This window comes from Corvus kubaryi, unplaced genomic scaffold (assembly GCF_017639235.1).
Source record: "Corvus kubaryi isolate FWS band 111438036 unplaced genomic scaffold, C.kubaryi_AGA036_p1.0 138, whole genome shotgun sequence".
NCBI lineage: Eukaryota > Metazoa > Chordata > Aves > Passeriformes > Corvidae > Corvus > Corvus kubaryi.
The window spans coordinates 4,000,168-4,021,366 of NW_024580672.1; the positions used below are offsets into that span (position 1 = coordinate 4,000,168).

Genomic DNA, 21,199 nt, shown 5'->3' on the forward strand with positions numbered 1-21,199 from the left:
ACAACCATGTTTTGGTTTTTTTCCCCCTCACTAGACTAGAGTCTAGGATTATTCAATGGGCTACTTGATTTTGATCCAATAGGGATCCAGTCTTCCAATGTAAAATAGAAAGAAAATGTTTTCTGGAGGATTTTTGCATTATTCGGAAGCTGAAAGGTATGTGCATCTTTGAGTACTCCAGTAAAATGAGATGTTTCCTTCATCCTAAAACCAGAACCCAACTGGGTAAGCAGGAAAAAGAGGAAGAATTGCCTCATAATGAACAGGAGTTAAGGGGAGTCATTTGCATGTACAAAGCTGCACCAAATGCAGGCTATCAACCCTATTTCTGTCATTAATCAGGAAATCAATTTCCTTGCTCTTTGATTCAGTTGGGTTTCCCATACATATAAAATAGCTACTTCTTAGAATTCTGTAAATAGCCTTCTAGACTTTGTGGGTTTTCCTACTACTCCTTGTTTCATGCATACCGTTATTTTGCTTCTGTATTTTCTGACGCATTTTAGGAAATATGTATGACAGCCTAGAGGACACTGGGATGAATGATTAAGAAGGGGCAGAAGGAGAGTGTAAAACAGAGCAAGACCCATGATAGCTTTTGAGGCATTACTGACAAACAGGATATTGAGAAGGTTTTATGAATTCCATCAAAAAGCAATAGGAGGAGGAAGAGGAACTGCATGTTTATTTGAACAAAGAGGAGGAAGAAGTGAGCTGCCTATGGAGTGCCTGGTCTTCCTGGACATTGGGACAGTGACTGCAGGACACCTGAGGTGCAACCTTTTCTTTTCCCCTCTCCTCAGGAATGGCAGCAGTGCTATCTGAGACTCTGCCCCCTGGGTCTTTGGCTATTAATAACCACAGGATGCCTGTGCGAGCAGCCTTCAGGAGTCAAATTCAGAGCACTTTGCATCAGCACTTTGTGCTGGGCAGAGCTTGCCTGCACCCAGGCACGCTGGGAGAGTGGGGCTGCTGGACAAGCCTCCCCAGCAGCACCCAGAGACAGGCTGGGAGGAAGCAGCCACTGCTGAGCTCTGGGGCACGCGCATGAGCTGGTCTGAGCCTGGCACTGCAAGCCTGAGGTGAGTTGACTGGGCAGCAAAATAGTGTAGAGCAGGTGCTGGAGAAGTAAAGACTGGTTTGGCTTGCAGCACCAATGACTGTTGCAAAGACCAATGCACAAAAAGACAGAGGAACTGAACCAGGAGACAGAGATGAGGGAGAAAAGCCCTTGCTTTACGTATGAGATAATGAGGAGGAGGGGGTCTGAGGCTCCAGCAACTTCTGGGAGGGCTGAGAGAGCAGTAGTACCATGTAACTCTGAACCCTGTCCATACTGAGAGACTGCTGTCCCTTTCCTTATGCAAGACCAATTGCATGCAGCAGTTTTTTCAATCTTCAATCCTGCTGAATTAGTAAAGGACAGTGGAATGGGATGGACTCGTCCTCACAGCTCCTTGGGAATTAGTGTGAGGAGCACAGCTCCCCACCATGGCTGTCCCTTTCTGCCTTGCCCCAGGGAATCCATGTTTGTGGCATACAGATGATTTCTCTGTTTTGCCAGTTTTAGGACCCATCAGATGGGCCATAACCTCTCACCTCTGCTGCCTCCTGGCAGCATTGCCCCTTTCCTGTCAAGCAGGGCCTGCGTCTTTTATACGGCCAAGCAGATGTCTGGCTGCTTGAAGAGAATGTGCAGCGTGTGCGTCATGGCTGCACCTACTCACACTTGCTTTGGGAATACCCCAGGATGGGCTCGTTTATGATGTGAACTACACAGGCAGCATCTCAGTAAAAGGACAAGCCTGCAAATCTGAAAGAAAAACTAATCCAAGGGAGTATCTGCCAATGTGATTGGCACTGTTTTTCTGTGGCTGGGCTTCTTTTAACAGTTATCACCACTCCATCACATAAAAATCATGTTGCAAAAGAAGTAATGGTGAAATGAAACTTTAGAATACACAGGAGATAAAACGTCTTGATCAGAAGGGTAGTATACAAACTCCTAGTTCCAGCTGTTTGCTTGCTAGTTTTAAAATATAACTCATAGTTCAACGTTTTTCAGTTCTGAAATCTTAAGCAAATAAAGTACAAAGAATCACAAAGACAGAGGTGGTTAGTTATTGCTGCTGCTGAAGCCAGTGGGTCTTTGCCCATTTTTCTTTGTATTACATTGCACTGTATTAAGTGGGGATCTGTCCCCTATATGCTGTTGTTTGGGCATGGACAGTGTTGAAGTAAAGGCAAGACATTTTTTCTACTTACATTATGTGTAACAACCCCTAAGAAGGACTCCCAGGAGCTGCCTGAAATGGAATTGCTGAGATTACTCCTGATTTTCCCTGGCTTTACAGTTCAGATCTCTCATCCTATCTAGGGACAAAGATGGGGAACACTGTACCAGAAGAAATCTCCCTCTTTTCTTTCCCCTTTCACAATGGTATGGGATAAGATCAATACATAAGATAGAGATGCAAATGACTTCAAACAAATTGGGTGAACAATTTTAACAGGTTTTCCTGTGCCTTCTTCCTCCAGCCCTTCTGTAACAAAACAGTAGCAGTCATAAAAGAAAGAACTACTTAGAATTTTGTTTTGTTTCTTTTTTTTTCCCCTTCCAAACTTGCTGTCTAGTAGCTTTCTGAATACCTATTCTAATTCTAATGGGACTATCTAAATACCCAAACCAAAACTGCACATGATTCAAAGTGCTCCAAATAACTCACGGAGAGACCTGAAATCTTTATCCAAAAAATATGTATTACCATCTAATGATAACTGCATGTTGTTATAACATTGCATCATAGAGCAAATTTTCAAAGTGACACTCTGTTACCGCAGCACAAGGCGATAACAGAGTATCCCTATGGCACGTGTGGATTCTGGGAGACCGCTGCGTTGCAATTAAAATGCCTCTTTTGGATGACAATGCTATATGGCACTTTGGCAATGCCTCTGCTGTGATCTACTACCATATTTTGTGTCAGAATGCTGAGTCTCCACAGAACCCCACAACAGCCTACTGATGATACTCTGGATGGGATGATACCTTTCACCAGCTCCATCATGGGGAAGGGATAGAAAATAACCTGTGTGTGAAATGAAGGCTGTGTATCTTTTACCTGTAGATGGCAACTAAAAGAGAGGCAAGAAATACATTTCCAGTGTTTCATTCTCCATTTCCTTGTGTATTTAGAGCAAAGCAGAGAACTCTTTGTGGGAATGCCCCTTGCAGGGACTCCTGCTCCTGTTAAAAGGAAAAAGTCCACTAAACTCATTGGGAAGCTGACACACGAAGGTAAGATATGCAAAACTGCACATGTAAGAATTGTTTGGATTTCAACCTGAATTTCAGCCTTTAACATTTCACACCTTGTCTGACTGAACTCCCAAAGCAAGACATGCAGTGAACATACAAGGAGGCAGAACCACAAATTTCACTGAAGCCCAGCCTTCAATCACGTCACATTTTCTACCTTACAGCTGAAAAGCATTGCACACACTCGGGCCAAAAGTCAACCTAGATTGCACTCTGTAAACTCGCATTCTCCTGCAGCACTAATTTGGATGCACACCAGGGTAAATGGACAGAAAACATTATCTTTTACAGGTATCAATATTGCAGTGCCTAGATATATTCAATGCTGTTCTCTCTCTTATAACCTTTGTCTCATACTTGTTTTCTCTCTCTATGAGAGAGTTGCTTTGATTCCAGCACTCATTAGCTGAAAAAGACAAAGTCTCTTAGAGAAGTTAATAGAGCAGGAAGAATATAACCTGGAACATTTTTCTTTCTACAGAATATGTGTGTACTGGGTAGGGTAACCTTTTAATAACTGTGATATCCTTATCTTGTCTTTACTTTTGACAGCATGAGGAAGGTTTTAGATGTTTGGAAAAGTAGTCATTTGAGGCAGTACTCAGAAATCCTGCTGCACTGACTGAGATGCTTCAGATGTTGAAGACATCCATCTAGCTCCACCCCTATGCAACTTCTCTCAGCAGATTTGCCTTGATTGCAATCCAGAGTAAATCCCAAACATCTATATCCAAAGTGTCATCAATGTAAAAACTTCGTGCATAGATAATTTCCTAAAATCTTAGTTTAGAAGAGAATTTGGGTGGTGTGAAGTCACTACCAATGCTAGGAAACAACAGACAAGAGACATGGACCAGAGTACTTCCTAAAGTGTCCCACTGTATATGTTTCGTAGCTATGCCACAAGAGGTGTCCAAGCTGAACCTGGGGAAGAAGATCAGCACCCCCAGAGATGTGATGCTAGAAGAGCTTTCTCTCCTCACTAACAAAGGATCCAAGATGTTCAAATTACGTCAGCTGAGAGTGGAGAAGTTCATTTATGAGAATAACCCTGATGCCTTCACTGACAATTCTGTGGTAAGTTGAAGATTAAAATTCTTCTCCATACACCCAGGGAAAACAGGAACGGAGTGTGCCCAAGCTCTCCTCTGTTTTACTGGGGGGGGGGGGGGGGAGCAGGGAGGGCCTACTAGCAAAGAAGTAAAGGAAGAAGACAAAATTACATAAATACACAAGTTTTACTTCCTTTTGGCAGCAGCATTAGTTTCCTCCACAAATATTTGGTATCACACATACATGGCAAAATTCAGTACTGAGTGATGAAGGAAAGGCTGCATGTTTGGCAGGTGTTCAGACCTCAGGGCAGGGCTAATTGGTTTTGAACCCATTCCATTTCTTCTTTGCATGATGGCAACGATCCATAGAGGTCTGACTTCAGCTCCAATAGATGCATTTCTATTTTTAGTCTAGGATACTTTTATGCTTTCTGCTGGACAGGGTCCTCTGCTCACATCTGCAAGTTCCACAAGTAAAACCTCTAACCTGACTCTGAAATATTGTCAGTTAATTTGCTAGAAGCCCAGTTTGTTTTCTTCTAAAATAATTTCCTTTCAGGGATGGTGTATAAATTCAGAAATTCTTTTTCTTTTCCCTTTCCCCTAAGTTAGTATTGTTATTTAAACTTCTTTCTACAGCTAGTTGCAGGGGTAAAGTCTTTTGAAGACACCTAAACTTTTACAAATGAAACTCTCTGTTCACATGATTATCAGAGTTCAGTAAAACAAATAGAAAACGTTTAAGGTTCACATGCATTTTGATGTACCACCTCATCTTCTGATGTTCTTTATAATTGGTTTGGTGACATTTTATCCCTTTATGGCATCTATTCTCCAGTCCAAGGAAACTTAAGGAAAACAATAAAAGTTAAGCTGAAGAAAATGTTCTGCCAAACAAAAACACACTAATTTTTAGTACTCTGATGTTTTCAAAAGCAGCAATAAGAAAATATCTGTGGTTCACTCCTAAAAATGACAACTTGGAAATCAAAATGTGGAAAGATGCCTAATTAAAAAAAAAAATTAAAATTACAACAGTAAGATTACAGATGAGGGATGGCAGACCAGAGATATAGCAAGCATATCTGGTAATGTTAAGCTTTGGGCAGTTTCTTCATCTCTTTGTGCTTTAGGTAGTCCATTTCTTCAGTGAATTATCTCCTCGAAAGAATGTGAGACTGAATGGTATGTTGAACTTTGGACTCTTCAAATGAATATCCTAGAGAACTGCATGCTGTTTTTAAAAATACTCAGCAATCTCAGAGCTCCTAAAACATATGAGGGCCAAGTTCATATGTCAGAATCTGCTTCAGTGAGGAGGAGTGAGAAAATAATAAAGTGGTGAAATAAAAAGGCTAAAGCCCAAAGCCTCAAAAATTTGAGGGTGTCAGTAAAGAATGTCCAATCAGAACAATCAAAAAAAAAAAAAGTTGTGACAAACTGACTCAAAACTGGACATGCACAGTCACTGCATGACTAACATTACAAATGCTGATGACAATTGCTTCTCTTTTGTTAGCTGCCTTTCCTACTGTGTTTATTCATCTGCGCCTGACTTTCACTCCATACCCTTTCTGTAGTGAATCTATCTCTCTCTATTTTGTAAGAACACCTCTGCTCCCAAGATCTTTTAGCATGACTGTTAAGACCCTGTGCCATGGAGAAATGTAGTTGGGGGTTAGAAAAGACTCTAAAAAGCCTGGGATTTTCTTTATGGTTTTGCTGTAGGAGAACCATGGTATGGTCTCCAAACAGCAGCTGGCACTCTGCTTAAAATCCTCCATGATTCACTTACAGGTCTTCTCTCCACATCCATGGTACAGATAACAAAACTCCATTTGGTCAGTGCAGGAAGACTTCACTCTGCCCTACAGCCTTTGCTTGGGGTCAGTTTAGAAAGATCACAAACATAATTGTTACTGTTTTCTGGCTACTCCATGTGCTCTCTGCAAGGACTCTGCCAGGCTGCATCCACTGCCTCTGCGGGTGACTATTCCCATCGCAGGAAGCACGAGTGAGCAGCTTTGCTGCAGTCAGAGCAGGAAGAAAAACTGAGCAATCGAAGCAAATGAGTCATTGTCTCAGAGAGCTGGGTGCTCTTGAGCAGGTAAAGGCAACAGATCTGTAGCCTGTTATCTTTCAAACCATCAGGACAGTGCCTGACCTTAGCACCAAATAACTTTCATCAAAAAGCCCTTTTGGTTGCAGTATCTGATTAGCTTTCTTTTCTTTTCCTTTCTTGCTCCTCTATCTGCTCAAAGGCAGATGCAGAAAAGAAAGCTTAAACAAAAGAGAAGTGTGTGAAGAAGATGATGGCAGAGTAAAGAAGTCCTACTGCTACACCCAGTTACTTCCCCTTCCCAATTAACTTCCATGTCCTTTGCTCCCCATCCCAAAGAACTTTTTGTCTCTTTAAGGCTGTGGGACAGTGAAGGAATTTGAAGCTGGTAGTGTGTTTTCTGCTTTTATGTCATAGATTTCTTAACTATCTTGTCTTAAAATATTCTCGGGACACACTTAAGAAAGCAGGGCAAGGCAGGTCTGGGATGGAGTATAGATTGTTTCCTTCCCACAAAAGAAGCTTACCAGCAAGATAATGTAATATAAAAACACACAAAGAGAAAGGTGATTAAAAATAAATCCAAACCATATAAGGGGTCCCAGAATAGCCTGTGCTGTAGCCATAAACCTTCCACACAAGGGAGAAGATCTCAGCAGTCATGTGTCATTGACCCACCCTTCTGCTTCTCTCCTCCTCCTTCTCCTCCAGCCAAAAATCCACACTGGACAATCAGATCACTCTCCTTACTTGAAGCAGAGAAAACATATATATTGTGTGTACACGAATGTCAGACAGCTCCATGCAGAAGTGAAAACCTGTCACTCTCTCTGTCACTGCTGCAGCTCTACCCGTCCAGTTAAAGGCAAATGGTAGCTAAACCCCCAGTAAAAGGACTGACCATTCCCAACATCAGTAGAATGAAATGCACTTCCTACTGTGGAGCTGTTTTCAATACTGTGACTCTGTTCAGTTGCAAATATACAGTACAAGGGGAAGGTTTTAGGGAGGGGTGAGTTTGACACCAATATCCTGCCAAACAGGGAGAATTTGGGCAACATCCTCCTTGTTTGGTGCTGTGCTGGAAAAGCTGGGCTCTTCTGAACCCTGTCTAGTAAATCAGATGTAGGATTTCTTCTCCTCACCCCAGGCTGTACCACCCACAGGAACTGTGGTGGAACTGTGATTCTCTCCATGTCTCAGAGGATATTTTCAACTTCACTGTGGAGCTGCAAGATATAATTTATTACTGACTAAAGACCATGATGAAATCCTATCTTGCTATGTGCTCTATTACTGTATCATCTGGCCAACTAGAGAATGAGGGAAATCACTATGTTTATTTTTTAACAGTGAAACTGAATCGTGGGGTAGATTAATGAGTCACCCAAAATCACAGACAGGGTCTTAGTCTTATCTTTGGGTCTCCTAAATCCTTCTTCACTGTTCAGCAATTAACAGATCAGAGTTCACAGATCTTTCCTTCATAATGCTAAATTTGTTTGGCTTCAAACACATTAAGACCACGTGAAACAATATTTCTTAGCCCTCCAGCCTCACTCATTATTGCCCTAACTCCTTTTGAGATCCCACCTCTGCTTTTGAACCTCAGTGTAAGACCTTCTTGCTGTCATCAAGTGGAAACTTTCTAACACCTCGCTGCAAAGCATTAAGGGGAAACTGAAAACGAAGCCATAGTTATGTTTCTTGGATGTTGCCATCACGCTGTCTTTCTTCCAGTAAGAATCCTTAAATATAGTCCTTCTGCTAGTCAAAACCTGTGGCTTGATTTGGGTTACATGTAGGACACCTTCCTTTCCCCCCCCTCCTTCCTATGTTTTATCACCAGATCTTAATTTAAAACAAATAGGAAGGGGAAATAACCAATATCTAAATAGACAATTACGAGCAGTAGTACCTCAAAAACCACACAGACCCACAACCAAAATCCTCACCTTGGTGCTTTCTTAGATTCATCCACAAGTTAAAATGAATGCAGCTTCCAATCATGGCAAAGCTTGGATGAAAACAAGCTGAACATGTGTTGGTAATTTCTGCTAGACTTCAGGTCAAGAGGTCTCTTCTCTTAAGCTGTCACCAACTGTGAAACTAAGAAGTCAAAAGGGGTTAAAGAATTGGATTACTGCTCTTCTGGATAATGGCAGGAGTTACTCAGTACTCTTTTTGGTGCTGAACAAGAACTCAGAGGAGCAGGCAGAAGTAGCAGGAAGAAAGTGGAAGTAATTATGTTACAAACCAGAAGTGATGCTTCACAGCAGACAGCAGTACACAACCAACTTGCCTCAAAGGTCTTACATGATAAATAGCCAGGCATGATACAGTATCTAAAGGAAAACAGTGATCGAGAAACAAAGATGTTATCATGCAGCTACTTGGTTTATTACACGAGCATGCACTGATGGCTCTGTATGTCCCTTAATGTACTTAGATGAATGCCAGTCAAGATCAGTGGAGGTAGGGTTAAAGGGAAAATGTTAGGAGAATAATTTTGTCTTGGAGCTCTGTTCTGCATGGCATGTTAAACCTTTTGAACAAACATTACAGGATAATTGCAGGCTAAGATACAAGTCTCAGGTTACGACCTAAGTGGAGCGAGCCAGGTGAGATTGTAACTCCTCTAACAAAATGAGCCTTGCTGTGCTGGAGCTGGATTGGTGCAGAAGACCTAGGGGTCCCCCTATACCCAAAGCTGCTTAAGAGTGAACATGGAGTCCGATGCATTCTCATCCAAGAAGTGACTGGTGTGGAAAAAGCAGAGTAACAGAAAAACAGCCTTTTATTTTCCACAGCAATTTGTTGGAGCACTGTGAGAAAACTCTGGACCAAAATTCTGAAATGAAATTTCTTTCAGCCATGAAGAAAATGTGGCAAAGATGATATAAAATATACAAATAAGATCTAATTTTGGGTAGCATTAGATTAAAATTCCTGTTATTTAGATGGGTAAATTCAGGCACAGAGGCAAAAAATATTTTGCCTAAGATTAAACAGTTAGTCAGAAATGGACCTGGAAATAGAAAGCAGGAGCTCAACCTGCTGTGCCTCTTGGGGTAGCAAGTTTAAAAAAAATAGTGTAAGATGCTTCAACAGCTTCTTATTTTCATCCTTTTTTAAGAAGTGAATCATAAGTTTAAGGCTATGCAATTCCAAATGAAGGACCAAGGCCCACGCTTTGATAAAAACAGCAGGCAGTTTATGAGACTCTCCAAGTGTCTGAATTTTAAATCTCCCATCCTACCATTAAGGAGCATTTGAGTGGCTGCCACGGAGACAACGCAGTCCAGTAACTTCAGAAGTGTTAGTAACTACATAGGCATCAAACTTTTGGGGAGCTCTTTATCAGTGAGGTGGAAATAGAAACACATTTGGTGGCCTCAATCATTTCCTTTAGGGCACAGCAAGGAGCTGAAGAGGAGCACACAGTGTCTCTCCTGGGGACTGCCTGCAGTGACGTCAGGGTCTTGAGATACATAGAGATCTCAGCTCCATTAGCTGGATCATCTTTCATTATCTGGGTTTTATTAGGCACATGCTCTAGAGAACTCAGAATTTGTCCATCTGAGCACTCAGCCTGCAGCAGCAGGCACTTGCTAGCACTAAGGACTTCAAAGACATGAGCCCAATTTGTTTAGCCAACCCAGGGGACACACCACATGAACTTGCAACAAGTGTTCTCTTATTAGAGTGGATTTAGGGATGCCCAGGGACTGATAATACCCACTACTTCCAGCAATGCACAGACAGGAGGAGCCATGTGATCTGTCCCCAGACCCAACAGGAGAAGGCTGTCAGCCATCTCAATTGAGTCATCAAACTGACATTCCTGGACTTCTCTCCTGGAACTCCCACCAACAGGGTCAATCAGTACTAACTGAGAGGCTGGTTTTATGATGTGAATATGCACATATGTAAAAGCTTCACATGCTGTTAGCAGTGGCCCAAGACATGCATTCTCCTCAAGTGTGAGCTCCAAAACTCAGCTCTAACACTGACCAGAGGTGTGCTCTAAGTACTGGAGACAAAGCTGTACCTACACCGTTTTAACTATGTTGAGACTCCTGCTTGAGGATGTTATTCCTGAGCTCTGCTGTCTTTGAAAATCTTTCAAAAATAGTAATTTCCCTTTGTCCCATGCTAATTTGAGCTAAGAAAAACAATTGTGGTGGCCAAAACTAAAGAAAATTATATTTTTGTTTTACCAGGTGAGTAGACTGGGGTTTTGCATGGAAAATGTGTCTTTCCTAGCTGGATGGAGTTGCCTACTTTTAGCAGATCAGATGTTTTCTCAGCAGGCCCATGAAGAAACATGAACCAGCCTAAGGCAAATCAAACTAATTTAATTTGCAGCTAAATAAGATTTAGGAGTGGCTTTCCTGATACAGACTGTCTGTTTCAGAGAAACTTCATTCCTACTCAGTGATAATACTGCAATTCAAAATAACACCAGATGACAATGATGCCCCTCCCTGGTCACATCAAATACTGTGAGCAGAATCAAACCAGCCCAATTTACTGTAGCTCATATTATGCTGATGCTTTGTGACTTTTTTTTCTGTTGCAGGAGAGGCATGTAAGTAACCACAGGAAAAGAGAAATAAGCATTTAATTCTCAGAAAGGGCACACAGCATGGGTGAAACTTGAAGGAAAATAGATACAAATTCTGTTCTGAAAGTAGTGAGCAAATCAGTAGAAGCGTTACCCTTGCACATATATTAACATCTTGAAAATAACCTCATTCTGACCCCTAACCCTCAAAATACCCTTTTTTTCAGTTTGCCTTTTTACAGCTACATAGCTGCCACGCGTAATTGAGGAGATTGCCCTGCCAGCTCCTGTGTACAGCTTAATGCCCACAATCCTCTCCCCTCTCAGTGCTTCCTGACATTCAGAGGAACATTATCTCCTCTGTTCCTAAAAAGGGAATTCCCTGCAGCTTGGAGAAGGACAGACAGTCCCTAAAGGCCCTGGGGGCACCAGCTCTGCCACTTCAGCCTGCAGCTGGCTGCCTGCCTGGGTTGCAGCCTGGTGACCTGCTGTGAAACCCTGGACACTGTTGTGGGAGACACAGGGAGCAGAGGGTTAGCTAATTCTGCCTTGAGCCTTGTGGGGTTTTCACTTCTCGACTATTTTTAGTTGACAGAACAGCTGGCCTTGGAAGCCTGTTTACAGCCTGGAAAGCTTCTTTCTGCTGAACTGTGCTAGGTGTAAGAGCCCTGCGAAAGCCTTAACCCTTTGAGAGCCAGCTCTGAGGCTGCCTGAGATTAAATTATACAGGTAGAATTGCAGCATGAGGAACCACAGATTCATTCAATGTCACTCACTTGTATTTTTTGCATCTTTGTGCATCTAATAGCCAATCTCCTAGTCCAACAGGAAAGACCATATGGGATATATAACCCAGGTTACTTGTATTATGTAGCTGTGTGGCTGTACTACACAAGAGATACCTTTTTATGTCTGATAGGAGTCAAGTTTTGATGTCACTTGTGACCAATACATGAAACATTTTTCTGAACATACTATATCAGTTTTTATTCCACACGAGCATTTATTAAAGTTTCTGTGTGCCAAGACAGGATATTGTGCCACAATGTACACCACAAGGTCTATAAATCCTGCATGAATTGTTTGCTGTTTTACTATATACTGCAGGGATTGTGCCTTCTAGCCTGGACAAGGGAGAGTGGATGGTCTGCAAAATAAGACCCATTTAATTTTACTGATGCATACAACTTTCTTTCTTTCTTACCTTGTTGCTGGTTAGATTGGGTTTGCTAATTCACATACTGCTACAAACAAAATTCTTCCTTTTTGTTATTTCCCCTTTGTAGTCTCCAGGAAGTACTTTCTGTTTTCCCAGGCTGCTATCTCTTCAGTCTTTCTCAACATATAAATTCTCCTCCCCATACAGACCTTCATATATACAGAAAACAGGCAAAAAGGCAGACATCTCCCCAGTTTTTATGTTGTCACAGACAACCTGCTGTTCTGGTGGCCTGTAACACTTAATTCCCACACTGTAATCGAGCCGGGGTTATCTTAACTTTGACATGAAAACATTTCCTTTTTCTTGCCCAGCTTGCTTTCCCACAGGTTAGCCAATGCTATTTCTGTTTGGACTTTTGCCTGCTCCAGCAAAAGCTAAATTTCCTTTCCCCTCCTCCTCTATTTCACATTCATCATTGTTGGGGGCAATAACACCCTGATCATATAAAATGACTATGAGCCATGTGTGCTGCCATTGCCACTTCTGCTGTTCCGCAACTGCTCCCATACTGAATAGAGACAATAACTCACACGAAGTTATGCCACTGGCTTTGTAATGGAGACACAGAACTGGTCAGATCACAGAGACTCAGGAGTTCACGTTCTGGGACCCAGCCTTGCAAACATGAATAGACCATGTCCTGTAACAGGGATTCATACACTCTTTTCTCCTGCCCTAGGATCACTTTCAGAAGTTCATCCCACCAGGAGGGCATTATGGGGAAGATGCTCATGCCTATGCCCACGGGCGGATGGTAGGAGGAATGCCAGCTGGGCAGCATGGCTCCAGCACGCAGCAACATCCTGGTGTCCCTCCTAGGCCTGGAAGCAGAGGAGGAGCTAGAGACAGTGAAGGGGAGCATGCAGGGAAATCATCTGGAAGTGGTGGAGAAGGAGGTGATGGTACTGACAAAGGCAAGTATCTCTCAGCAAGAACAAATAGCTTAAGCTATCACACCACGTGCCAAGCTCACTCTTAAGGACAAGCAAATTAATCTAACACCTGGATTCTTCCAAACAAAGTTCCAATGTAAAGTCTAGAAGAGTTGAACTGCTTTTAGCTTGATGGTTTTGTTTGTGTGCTTCTATGTTGCTCAGCCACAGGCAGGAGGCAGAAATACCCTCCTTGACTGGACCAAAGAAATTACAGGAAACTTACCTGCTGAGCTCCTAAGGCTGACACAGCAGTAGGGCAGTATAGCTATGCCATGCCAGTGTGGCACTCCTTCCTTTCAAGGGTTTCATAGTGACCACTACAGGAGAGAGCAGTATTAACTCTTTAGATCAGTAGTCCAACCTGAGTATCAGACTTTAGTATCTGAGCCCTGATTTCAAATCAAAGCTTCTGCCTAAACAAAGAGCTCTTTTTTGATAATCTTCAGAAAGGAACAGCAATATTTCTAAAAGTTATCTGGTAACCACCACTGGGCCACTGAGGCAATATCTTTATGAGTAAAAGTAGTTTTAATTCAATTTAGTCTTTGCCTCCTTTTATCCTCTGTTTAATTTGGCTGGAAGTCTCTAGAAACAAATACCTTGTATAAGAATCAGCAGATGAAATCATAACTTTAACAGTCCCTATGGGTTTTTACAATAAAAATAAAATTTTCTTGGGAACCAGGAATAACTGCCCTGAGTGACCAAATGAATGACTTGTAAAATCCAAGGTTTTTCACTTACATTCTGGAATAATGTGCATTTTATATCAAAATCAGCTTTTACATTTCCTGTGAAAAAGCAATCTGTATAGACTCTTATAGTCTTCTTATAGGAGATTTTTCTTCATTGTTATCCTGTGTGCAGGGAGAAGGAGGATTAGTATCATCCTATAGCTTTCACTGCAGAGACAGATCCCAGCTGCTTTTATGTTTCAACCCTAGCAATCAATTTGCTTATAAACTGCTTAGTTTAAATACTTCACAAAGAAAGAGTTGTTTCTATTTTTTTAATGAAGATGAGATTCCTGTAAATGTCTGCAACTCTCTGAAAGCAGGAAACCCCGGGACTTGGCATGGTTTGAAACAAGCAAGACAAGGAAAGAAGGTGTGATAAAGAAGAAAGATTCAGATAACAGCATTCATTCTTTGCCACTTACTTCATAAGGATTTGTTTTCTACACAAAATGTAGCATCAGGAAAGCACCAGAATGTCTGACTCAATTAACCTATTATTCTCATTGCCCTAATCAAGCTAAGCAGAAGTCATTGCTCAGGAGTTTGAAGGTTTATGAAGGATGAAAATATTAAAAGTGTGCTACATACCAATACAAAACTCAATGCTCTTACTAGCAAGGTGGTATTATACACAGCTGGGGAAAGGGAAGGGAAGGGAAACGCAGAATGCAATCCCTTGTCTAAACTCATTTGCTTAATGGAGTAGCTAGAAGCTAATCTAACATTTCTAGCAATCAAGTGTCTGACTTTACAACAAAGTGCAGCTCCATAGTCACATATATAAAATAGGATTTTAACTTTCAGTGAGATACCACATAATATTTGCAAACTGCTTTTAGCCATCCTCTAACATCCTGGTTCAGGAGGGGAAAAAGATGAATGTCTGTTCATGTAATCACAAAGAAAATGCCATGTCATGTCTGCTACGATCTGACAGAAAAAAAAAAAAAGTAAATTAAGAAATTAGATAGCATCTTACTTCATATAAAGCTTCCCCCATGTTAGTGGAAGAGATGATGAAGTAAAGACTTTGGTTCTTTCTATATGAGCAACCAAAAAGAAGATGAAAAATTAGCTTTCAAATCTATGCTTTAATGCAAATTCCTGGATCAGTGGCTCTTAGACTAAGGTATGTCTGCTTTTGTGGCTAAGGACAGAAGTGGTGTATGATCATCTTTTTTAAACAGAAACCTAACCAATAAAAGCTTGGATTGATGTAAGAGTTACAGAATCTGGAAACAAAGCTGGTGCCTCAACTTCAGTAGCAGAATACAGAAGCACAACGCAGTTAGAGTGTCATCTAACTAGACTGCTTTGCCTTCCTCTGTTTACAGATGGAAAGTCAGGAGGCAAAAAAGTTACTATATTTAAAACTTATATTTCCCCTTGGGAACAAGCGATGGGTATCAGCCCTGAGGACAAAAGTCAGTTCAACACGGACTTACTGTCATACAGTCCCAAAGCTGATTTCCCCCATTACAAGTCTTTTAACCGGTAAGTCTTCTTAGATATTCAGTGCAGTTTATTTAGCAAGAGAAAACACAGTAATGCTGACCATAGCCCTCCTGTCTTGTGCATTGTAAATAAGTTTTAGTTGCATGTCATTTTGCTCAGCACAGTTGTCTGTGGATGAAATGTTTGGAAGACTACAAAGAAAAAATACATTAAGAGCTAGAGATTTTAATTCAGATTATGTACAGAAAACCTATGCAGTTGGATAAGAGGACTTCAATCCTATTTTCCTTTCTTTCTCTCCCCATCTGACCTGGAGATTTAGCTTGCCACTGTTTTTACTTCAATCCATTGAAGTACAAGAGGTCAGGAAAAATACTTACTATCAGCAGCCATATACCTCACAGCACTTCATATATGAATCAGGATGTTGCTGCTGTTTCTGATACATACTGAAAGTTTTACAAATATTTCTAGGGCAGCAACAATTTTTTGTTAAGCTCTCTGTACAATTTTGCCACCCACCTCCATAGCCTCGGAACATCAGTACTGAGGACAAACCCATATCCCACTCACTTCTGCAATAATGCAGCCTCTGCCTGCTACATGTACAGAGTACTAACAGGTGTGAAAGGTGTATGCTTTGATGGAGATTGATGCAACAAAGGTGAAGGAAGTGCACAGCAGTGTACATATGTGTTCACATCATTTTAGTACATGAGCAATGGATACATCTATGTTCTCGTGAAGGATTTGCTGGCCAGTCAACTGCAACAGTAGCAAAATTTAGAATCTTGGTAACTTTGACTATTTATTTTATAAATCCTGTTGTTTACCCATGCTCTGTTTGCTAACTCCATGTATTCCCTATGACAGGACTGCCATGCCTTATGGGGGTTATGAAAAAGCAGCCAAACGGATGACCTTCAAAGTGCCTCAGTTTGATATCTGCCCTTTGCTCCCTGAATCTCTCATGATATATAATCAAAATTTCAGCAAAAGACCCTCCTTCAACAGAACTCCAATACCTTGGATGCCTTCAGGAGACTTCTCAGAGTACCAGACTGCAGTCAATGTGCCAATGAGTGGTGAAACAGAAGAGCTGTAAATCCCCACTGCCAAGACCTTCCCTTTTTTCTCAGCCCTTTCTATTTGCAAGTTAATAGTAAGGAGCGGAAAGTTCAACTCTAGTTCTGTCAGCCCTTCCTTTCTTTTGCCCATAGCCAAGACAAGTTCCTAGCAGGTTCTAAACGTCTCTTCACTGTATTGTTAAACTATGTCAGACACAGTTTGAGAAAAAGGAGCTTTTTATTCACCAGCACATAAGAGGCCAAGACTAAGGAAGTGTTTTTCTGTTTAGCAATGCTACATGCTGCCTGTCTGATTGATAATAAACCTGTTTTGTCATACAGTAACAAAAAATAAAACACCAAGATGAAAAACAACTTTTTTGTTTTCTCCTTTAAAATGTTGCTGAAAGAATTTGGGGATTAGCAATAACAAAAGTTTCAATCTCAGAACTAGACTATTAGCCTGGGAAGGAAAATCAGGGACTGATGAGGATGGTCATAAGATTTATATACACCCAGGTGGCTTGGAAAAATACTGCCAAAGTGATGGGGAAGAATGATGTTTTTGAGGTGAAATTAGAACAGCATCAGAGATTAAATAGCAAGTCAGCCTGTCAGCAAAACAAACAGCTTAAAGTATTTCACTGTCACCTAAGATTCCCCAGTTCTCCAGAGAATAAATTAGGTGACATCTTAAGCAGTTTTTTGGTTCTTTCTTTTTTTTTTTTTTTCCCCACAGAGACCATAAAGTCAATAGGTTGGGAAGCAACAGAGGCACACCCAAGTGAGATGGCTTGCCTGTAGTTACAGAGCAAGAAACCAAATGCTTTAATAACAACAGAGCTAATTTGACACCTACCACAGTGCATTACTTATTCAAATACACACCATCAAAGTCTATTCCATTTCTTGCAGCAGTTTCAGCAGTGCCACACAAACAGGAAGAAAGGCAGGAGCTGTGGAAAACCACTAAAGAACTCCTGCATGGAGACTGGTTTGGAATTCTGTTCTGGCCCCTCAACATTTCCTCCTGTAAGCAGGGCTGAACAACTTTTTTACGGGGACAGCTTCCACTGAAGTACTTCTAATTTAGGAGTTTTCCTCCTTGTCTAGAAATTCCTGCAGCCATGTACTTGATTTTTATTCTGTTGGGATAGTTATGTGGTTGGCTTTATTATACACCTCTATAAGCCTACTGACAGGGCTACTGAGAGATCTCTTTAAAATTATGCTAATAATAACAAGCTGCAAAAGTAATTAATGAGTAGTTTCCTAACCTTTCTGCTGCAATGGCTAAAGAACATTTATTATATATCCCATTAAATTTTCAAGAAGTATCCAGAAGTCAGTTCTGTGACTAAACTCAAAAATATTAAGGTGCTACTTTGATCTGAAGAACGTTTCAACAAAAATGAAAAAGCTCTGTTTGAGGTCTGTTTGGAGATAAGGTTGCTGTTTCCCAATACTTTAAATCAATTTTGCTTTTTAATTGCATTGTAATTAAGGAGGATGGATTTTGTTTTCAGTTCAAAAGTACCCTAATACAAGAATCCAGTCCACAATGATAAGGCTTGAAATTCAGAAAGTCGGAGGAAATTTCAGAGAAAACTAGGTGACATTAAGCAAAATATTCTCCCACTAAACAAGCCACTTGTTGCCTCCCCTTTTCTGACACAGATTTTAGACTACTGCAATATAGAATAACATTATTTTTTTTATAAAAGTGAAATACATTATGCTTTCATGATAAATATGTCAGGAATAGCAGAAACAAGATCGTTTGGTCAGATGTCACGGTCTATTTTCAGTAGAAGGTACTCCAGATCATGGGCCAGTTAAGGAATGTCAAGGTGCAGATAAGACTGGCTGCTCTGAGGAGGGGTTGGCCCCAGACAAGCACAGCACAGGTCTCAGGTCAACCCAGGAGACAAGAGTGCAGGCCAGCACCTCCACAACATTGCACACAAGGACACCAGAACTGGGTCTGAGTTTAAAAGGGATTTCTGAGCCATAAGTGGGGTGAAAGTCCCAGATGAGGTTAGTCAGGTCAAGGACGGGCTGCACAATGTGTGCACACAGGACAACGACCACAAAATGTTTGGGAATTCCAGTAGAATCACAACAACCACTTGAGTTGTGCTGTACCATAGAAAACAAGACTGAATAGAATAGGTCCTTAAATACGCAGAGATGGGTAAGGAATACATGCAGAAATAGCACAGTGCTCTCTGGTGGCGTAGTCTCAAAGCTCCCAGGTACAGGGAAGGCAGCATGATCCTGCAGGTAGCTAAAGGTCTGGGCATATACCCAAAGCTCTCTCTGGTTCACAATACACTGTTGGACAAGGGGTTTTGTCGACACGCTCCATTAACCCAAACCCTAGATGGAGATAGAAGTTGCAATGCCCTTGGAATTAGTATTGTATCACTGCAAATTATTAATAATATTGCTGTAATTCATACTTGTAAGCTAAGAGGTTTCCTCCCTTTTGGTACATTTGCTTAAAGAGGCACATAGCTCTTCTTTTGCCAGTACACTTTCAATCTCAAATCCTGTCAAGCAGGATTTATGTGCTTTTGTTTCTAGTACAAAATGAGAAATACAAAGCTACATGTTGTAGAACAATTCAGACAACTGTTGTCTTGCTGTTTACACAGCCAGAATTACATGCTAGTTTAGTCATTATTCAAAGTAACATTACCAAGTGAGAGAAAAATCTGTAATCCAAATTCTGTCTCAAGAATAATTACTTTCAGTAAGGCTTGTAGCTACTGTAATTAGGGCAGAAGTTTGTCCATAATGATCAAATATTTAGAAGGAAGTAAGAAACAGCTCCTGTTCTTTGTTTTCCTTGGGCTGTGATGTAGACTCAGGGGAATTGTCTATGTCAGAGAATTGTTTCTATTGAGAATTAGAGGATTTTATTAGATTTAATTACAGTGGATTTTCTCCCACACAGTAGAAGCTACAGAATGGAAAGTCAGTCATCTGCTTTTAAGCAGGATCATCATAGTTAGAGATAAAAAAGGACAAATTATTGAGCTCATCCTCTTGAAAAGGCTACAGTTCCCTTATGTAGGATATACTGGATATATTAAGCTTATACTCCATGGAACAGCAGCTAAAAATCCATTTAATAGAGAGGGGCTGACCCTTCAAAAATGGATTGCATAGAATTTTGTAACATTCAGATCTTTCATTCAACACAAAATGTTCTCATATTTTTAGTTACTTACACTGTCATTTCTAGGAATATTATTTTACGGTTTTCGAGCTTTGAAATATTTCTCTCATGAAGACAACTTCTATGGTAAAGAATCCAAGCCATGCTAAAAATGCATTAAAAAATAGTGCCCACATTTTAATGTAAAAGAAAAGCATTTAACAAAATCTCAGCAATACTATCCAGAAATATGGAGTTAGATGTTTTAAAACTTTGCCGGAAGTTATTGCTGATGGCATAAATACTCGGCAGGTAGTAGCACAGTTAGCATGTTTCTCTGCATTGTGCAGAAAATCTTCCATTTGACTGCATTGTATTCCCTAATCAAAGGGAACAGTTTATCTTATTATTGACAGATCATTTAGAGGAGATTGCTTTGTCATCAGACATCAGAAATAAAATCTCTCTAAAATAAAAGAGTTTCAGGCTGTTAAAAGAATATGAGCTTTGCCTTTTGGACTTTTTTTTTATTTTAAATCATACTGTGAATATATAAAATGTATTCACTTTTCTTATACAAGATGGCAGGCTCCAGACAGCCTAGAGTCTAAATATGGTATTTCTGTTATGGAGCAGAGGTCTGCACATGGTCATCCCTCCATGGGAGGCACAGTTTTTGACACAAGGCTTGAACATTCACTGCACTGAGGTTTTTTCCTAACTAGCTTGTCTGCAAGTACGTGTTCTCTTCTGCAGAAGACTGCTAAAGGTGTGATCATCCGGAAAACATCCTACTTCCAAAGGACTGCCCCTTGGCACAACAATCTGCTGTTAACACTGCTCTGGCAACTTACAGGGGCCACTGCTGCCCATTAGCAGCACATATACAAGTCTCTCTTGATTGAATATTAGAAGTTTGCAAGCCATCCTGCTGGCTCACAGCACATTAAGACATTGATCTGCAATCTCATCTATGGCCAAATTGCAGGTTACAAACTAGTTTAGACAAGTTGCCTACTCTGTCTTGCAGATGTGCCTGACCAGGGCCACAGATAACCATGAAGAACTTGCAGGCAGACACAGAAGCAAGATTGCACACATTTTGTGGAACTCTCTAAGTTCTGTGAATTGATGAGTATGTGGAATTTGAAACACTATTAATTATATTAATTATAATCATATATCTATTAGTAAAAGTCTCTTCAGTTAATGTAATAAATTAGCAGTGCCTTTATGTTGTACTTCTTGCTCTCTATGTATTTAACACATAGAAAGTGTCATCTCTTTGATGATCATCTGCTCGCAGGACAACTTACAGGAAGCTTTAAGGAGTGCAAGTACTTGCTCAGATGTATTTTGTGTTCAGTAACACATGCAGTAAAGGGAAGAGAACTACATAAACAACCCTGAAGCAGTGCTTTTAAAATGCAACCTAAACTTCAGTCAGCTTAATAAACAAATTCTCAAATATAAACTCTTACTTTGATTTGCAATTATGCTTTTTAGAAACATTATTTACATCAAAACTTTTAATGCATGTTGTCCAACTATCTTTAAGAAAACATGCAGGCTTCTTTTTTGTGTGTTTATTTTGATCTTTTGATTAACAATAAAAGAAAC

General features: G+C 40.6%; 1 protein-coding gene across 2 annotated transcripts; it reads left to right on the top strand.

Moving 5' to 3' along the window:
- The first annotated feature begins 901 nt into the window (after window positions 1-901).
- On the top strand, window positions 902-16,791 carry MYOZ1 (myozenin 1). 2 transcript variants are annotated; one of them, XM_042018682.1, is made up of 6 exons: window positions 902-1,082; window positions 3,197-3,298; window positions 4,215-4,396; window positions 12,902-13,136; window positions 15,229-15,388; window positions 16,223-16,791. In XM_042018682.1, exons 2-6 carry the CDS (start codon window positions 3,223-3,225, stop codon window positions 16,452-16,454), a joined length of 885 nt encoding a protein of 294 aa, XP_041874616.1. In that variant the 5' UTR covers window positions 902-1,082; window positions 3,197-3,222; the 3' UTR covers window positions 16,455-16,791. The 2 variants fall into 2 exon arrangements, with proteins under 2 accessions (XP_041874616.1, XP_041874618.1); XM_042018684.1 differs by lacking the exon at window positions 3,197-3,298.
- The last annotated feature ends 4,408 nt before the right edge of the window (window positions 16,792-21,199 follow it).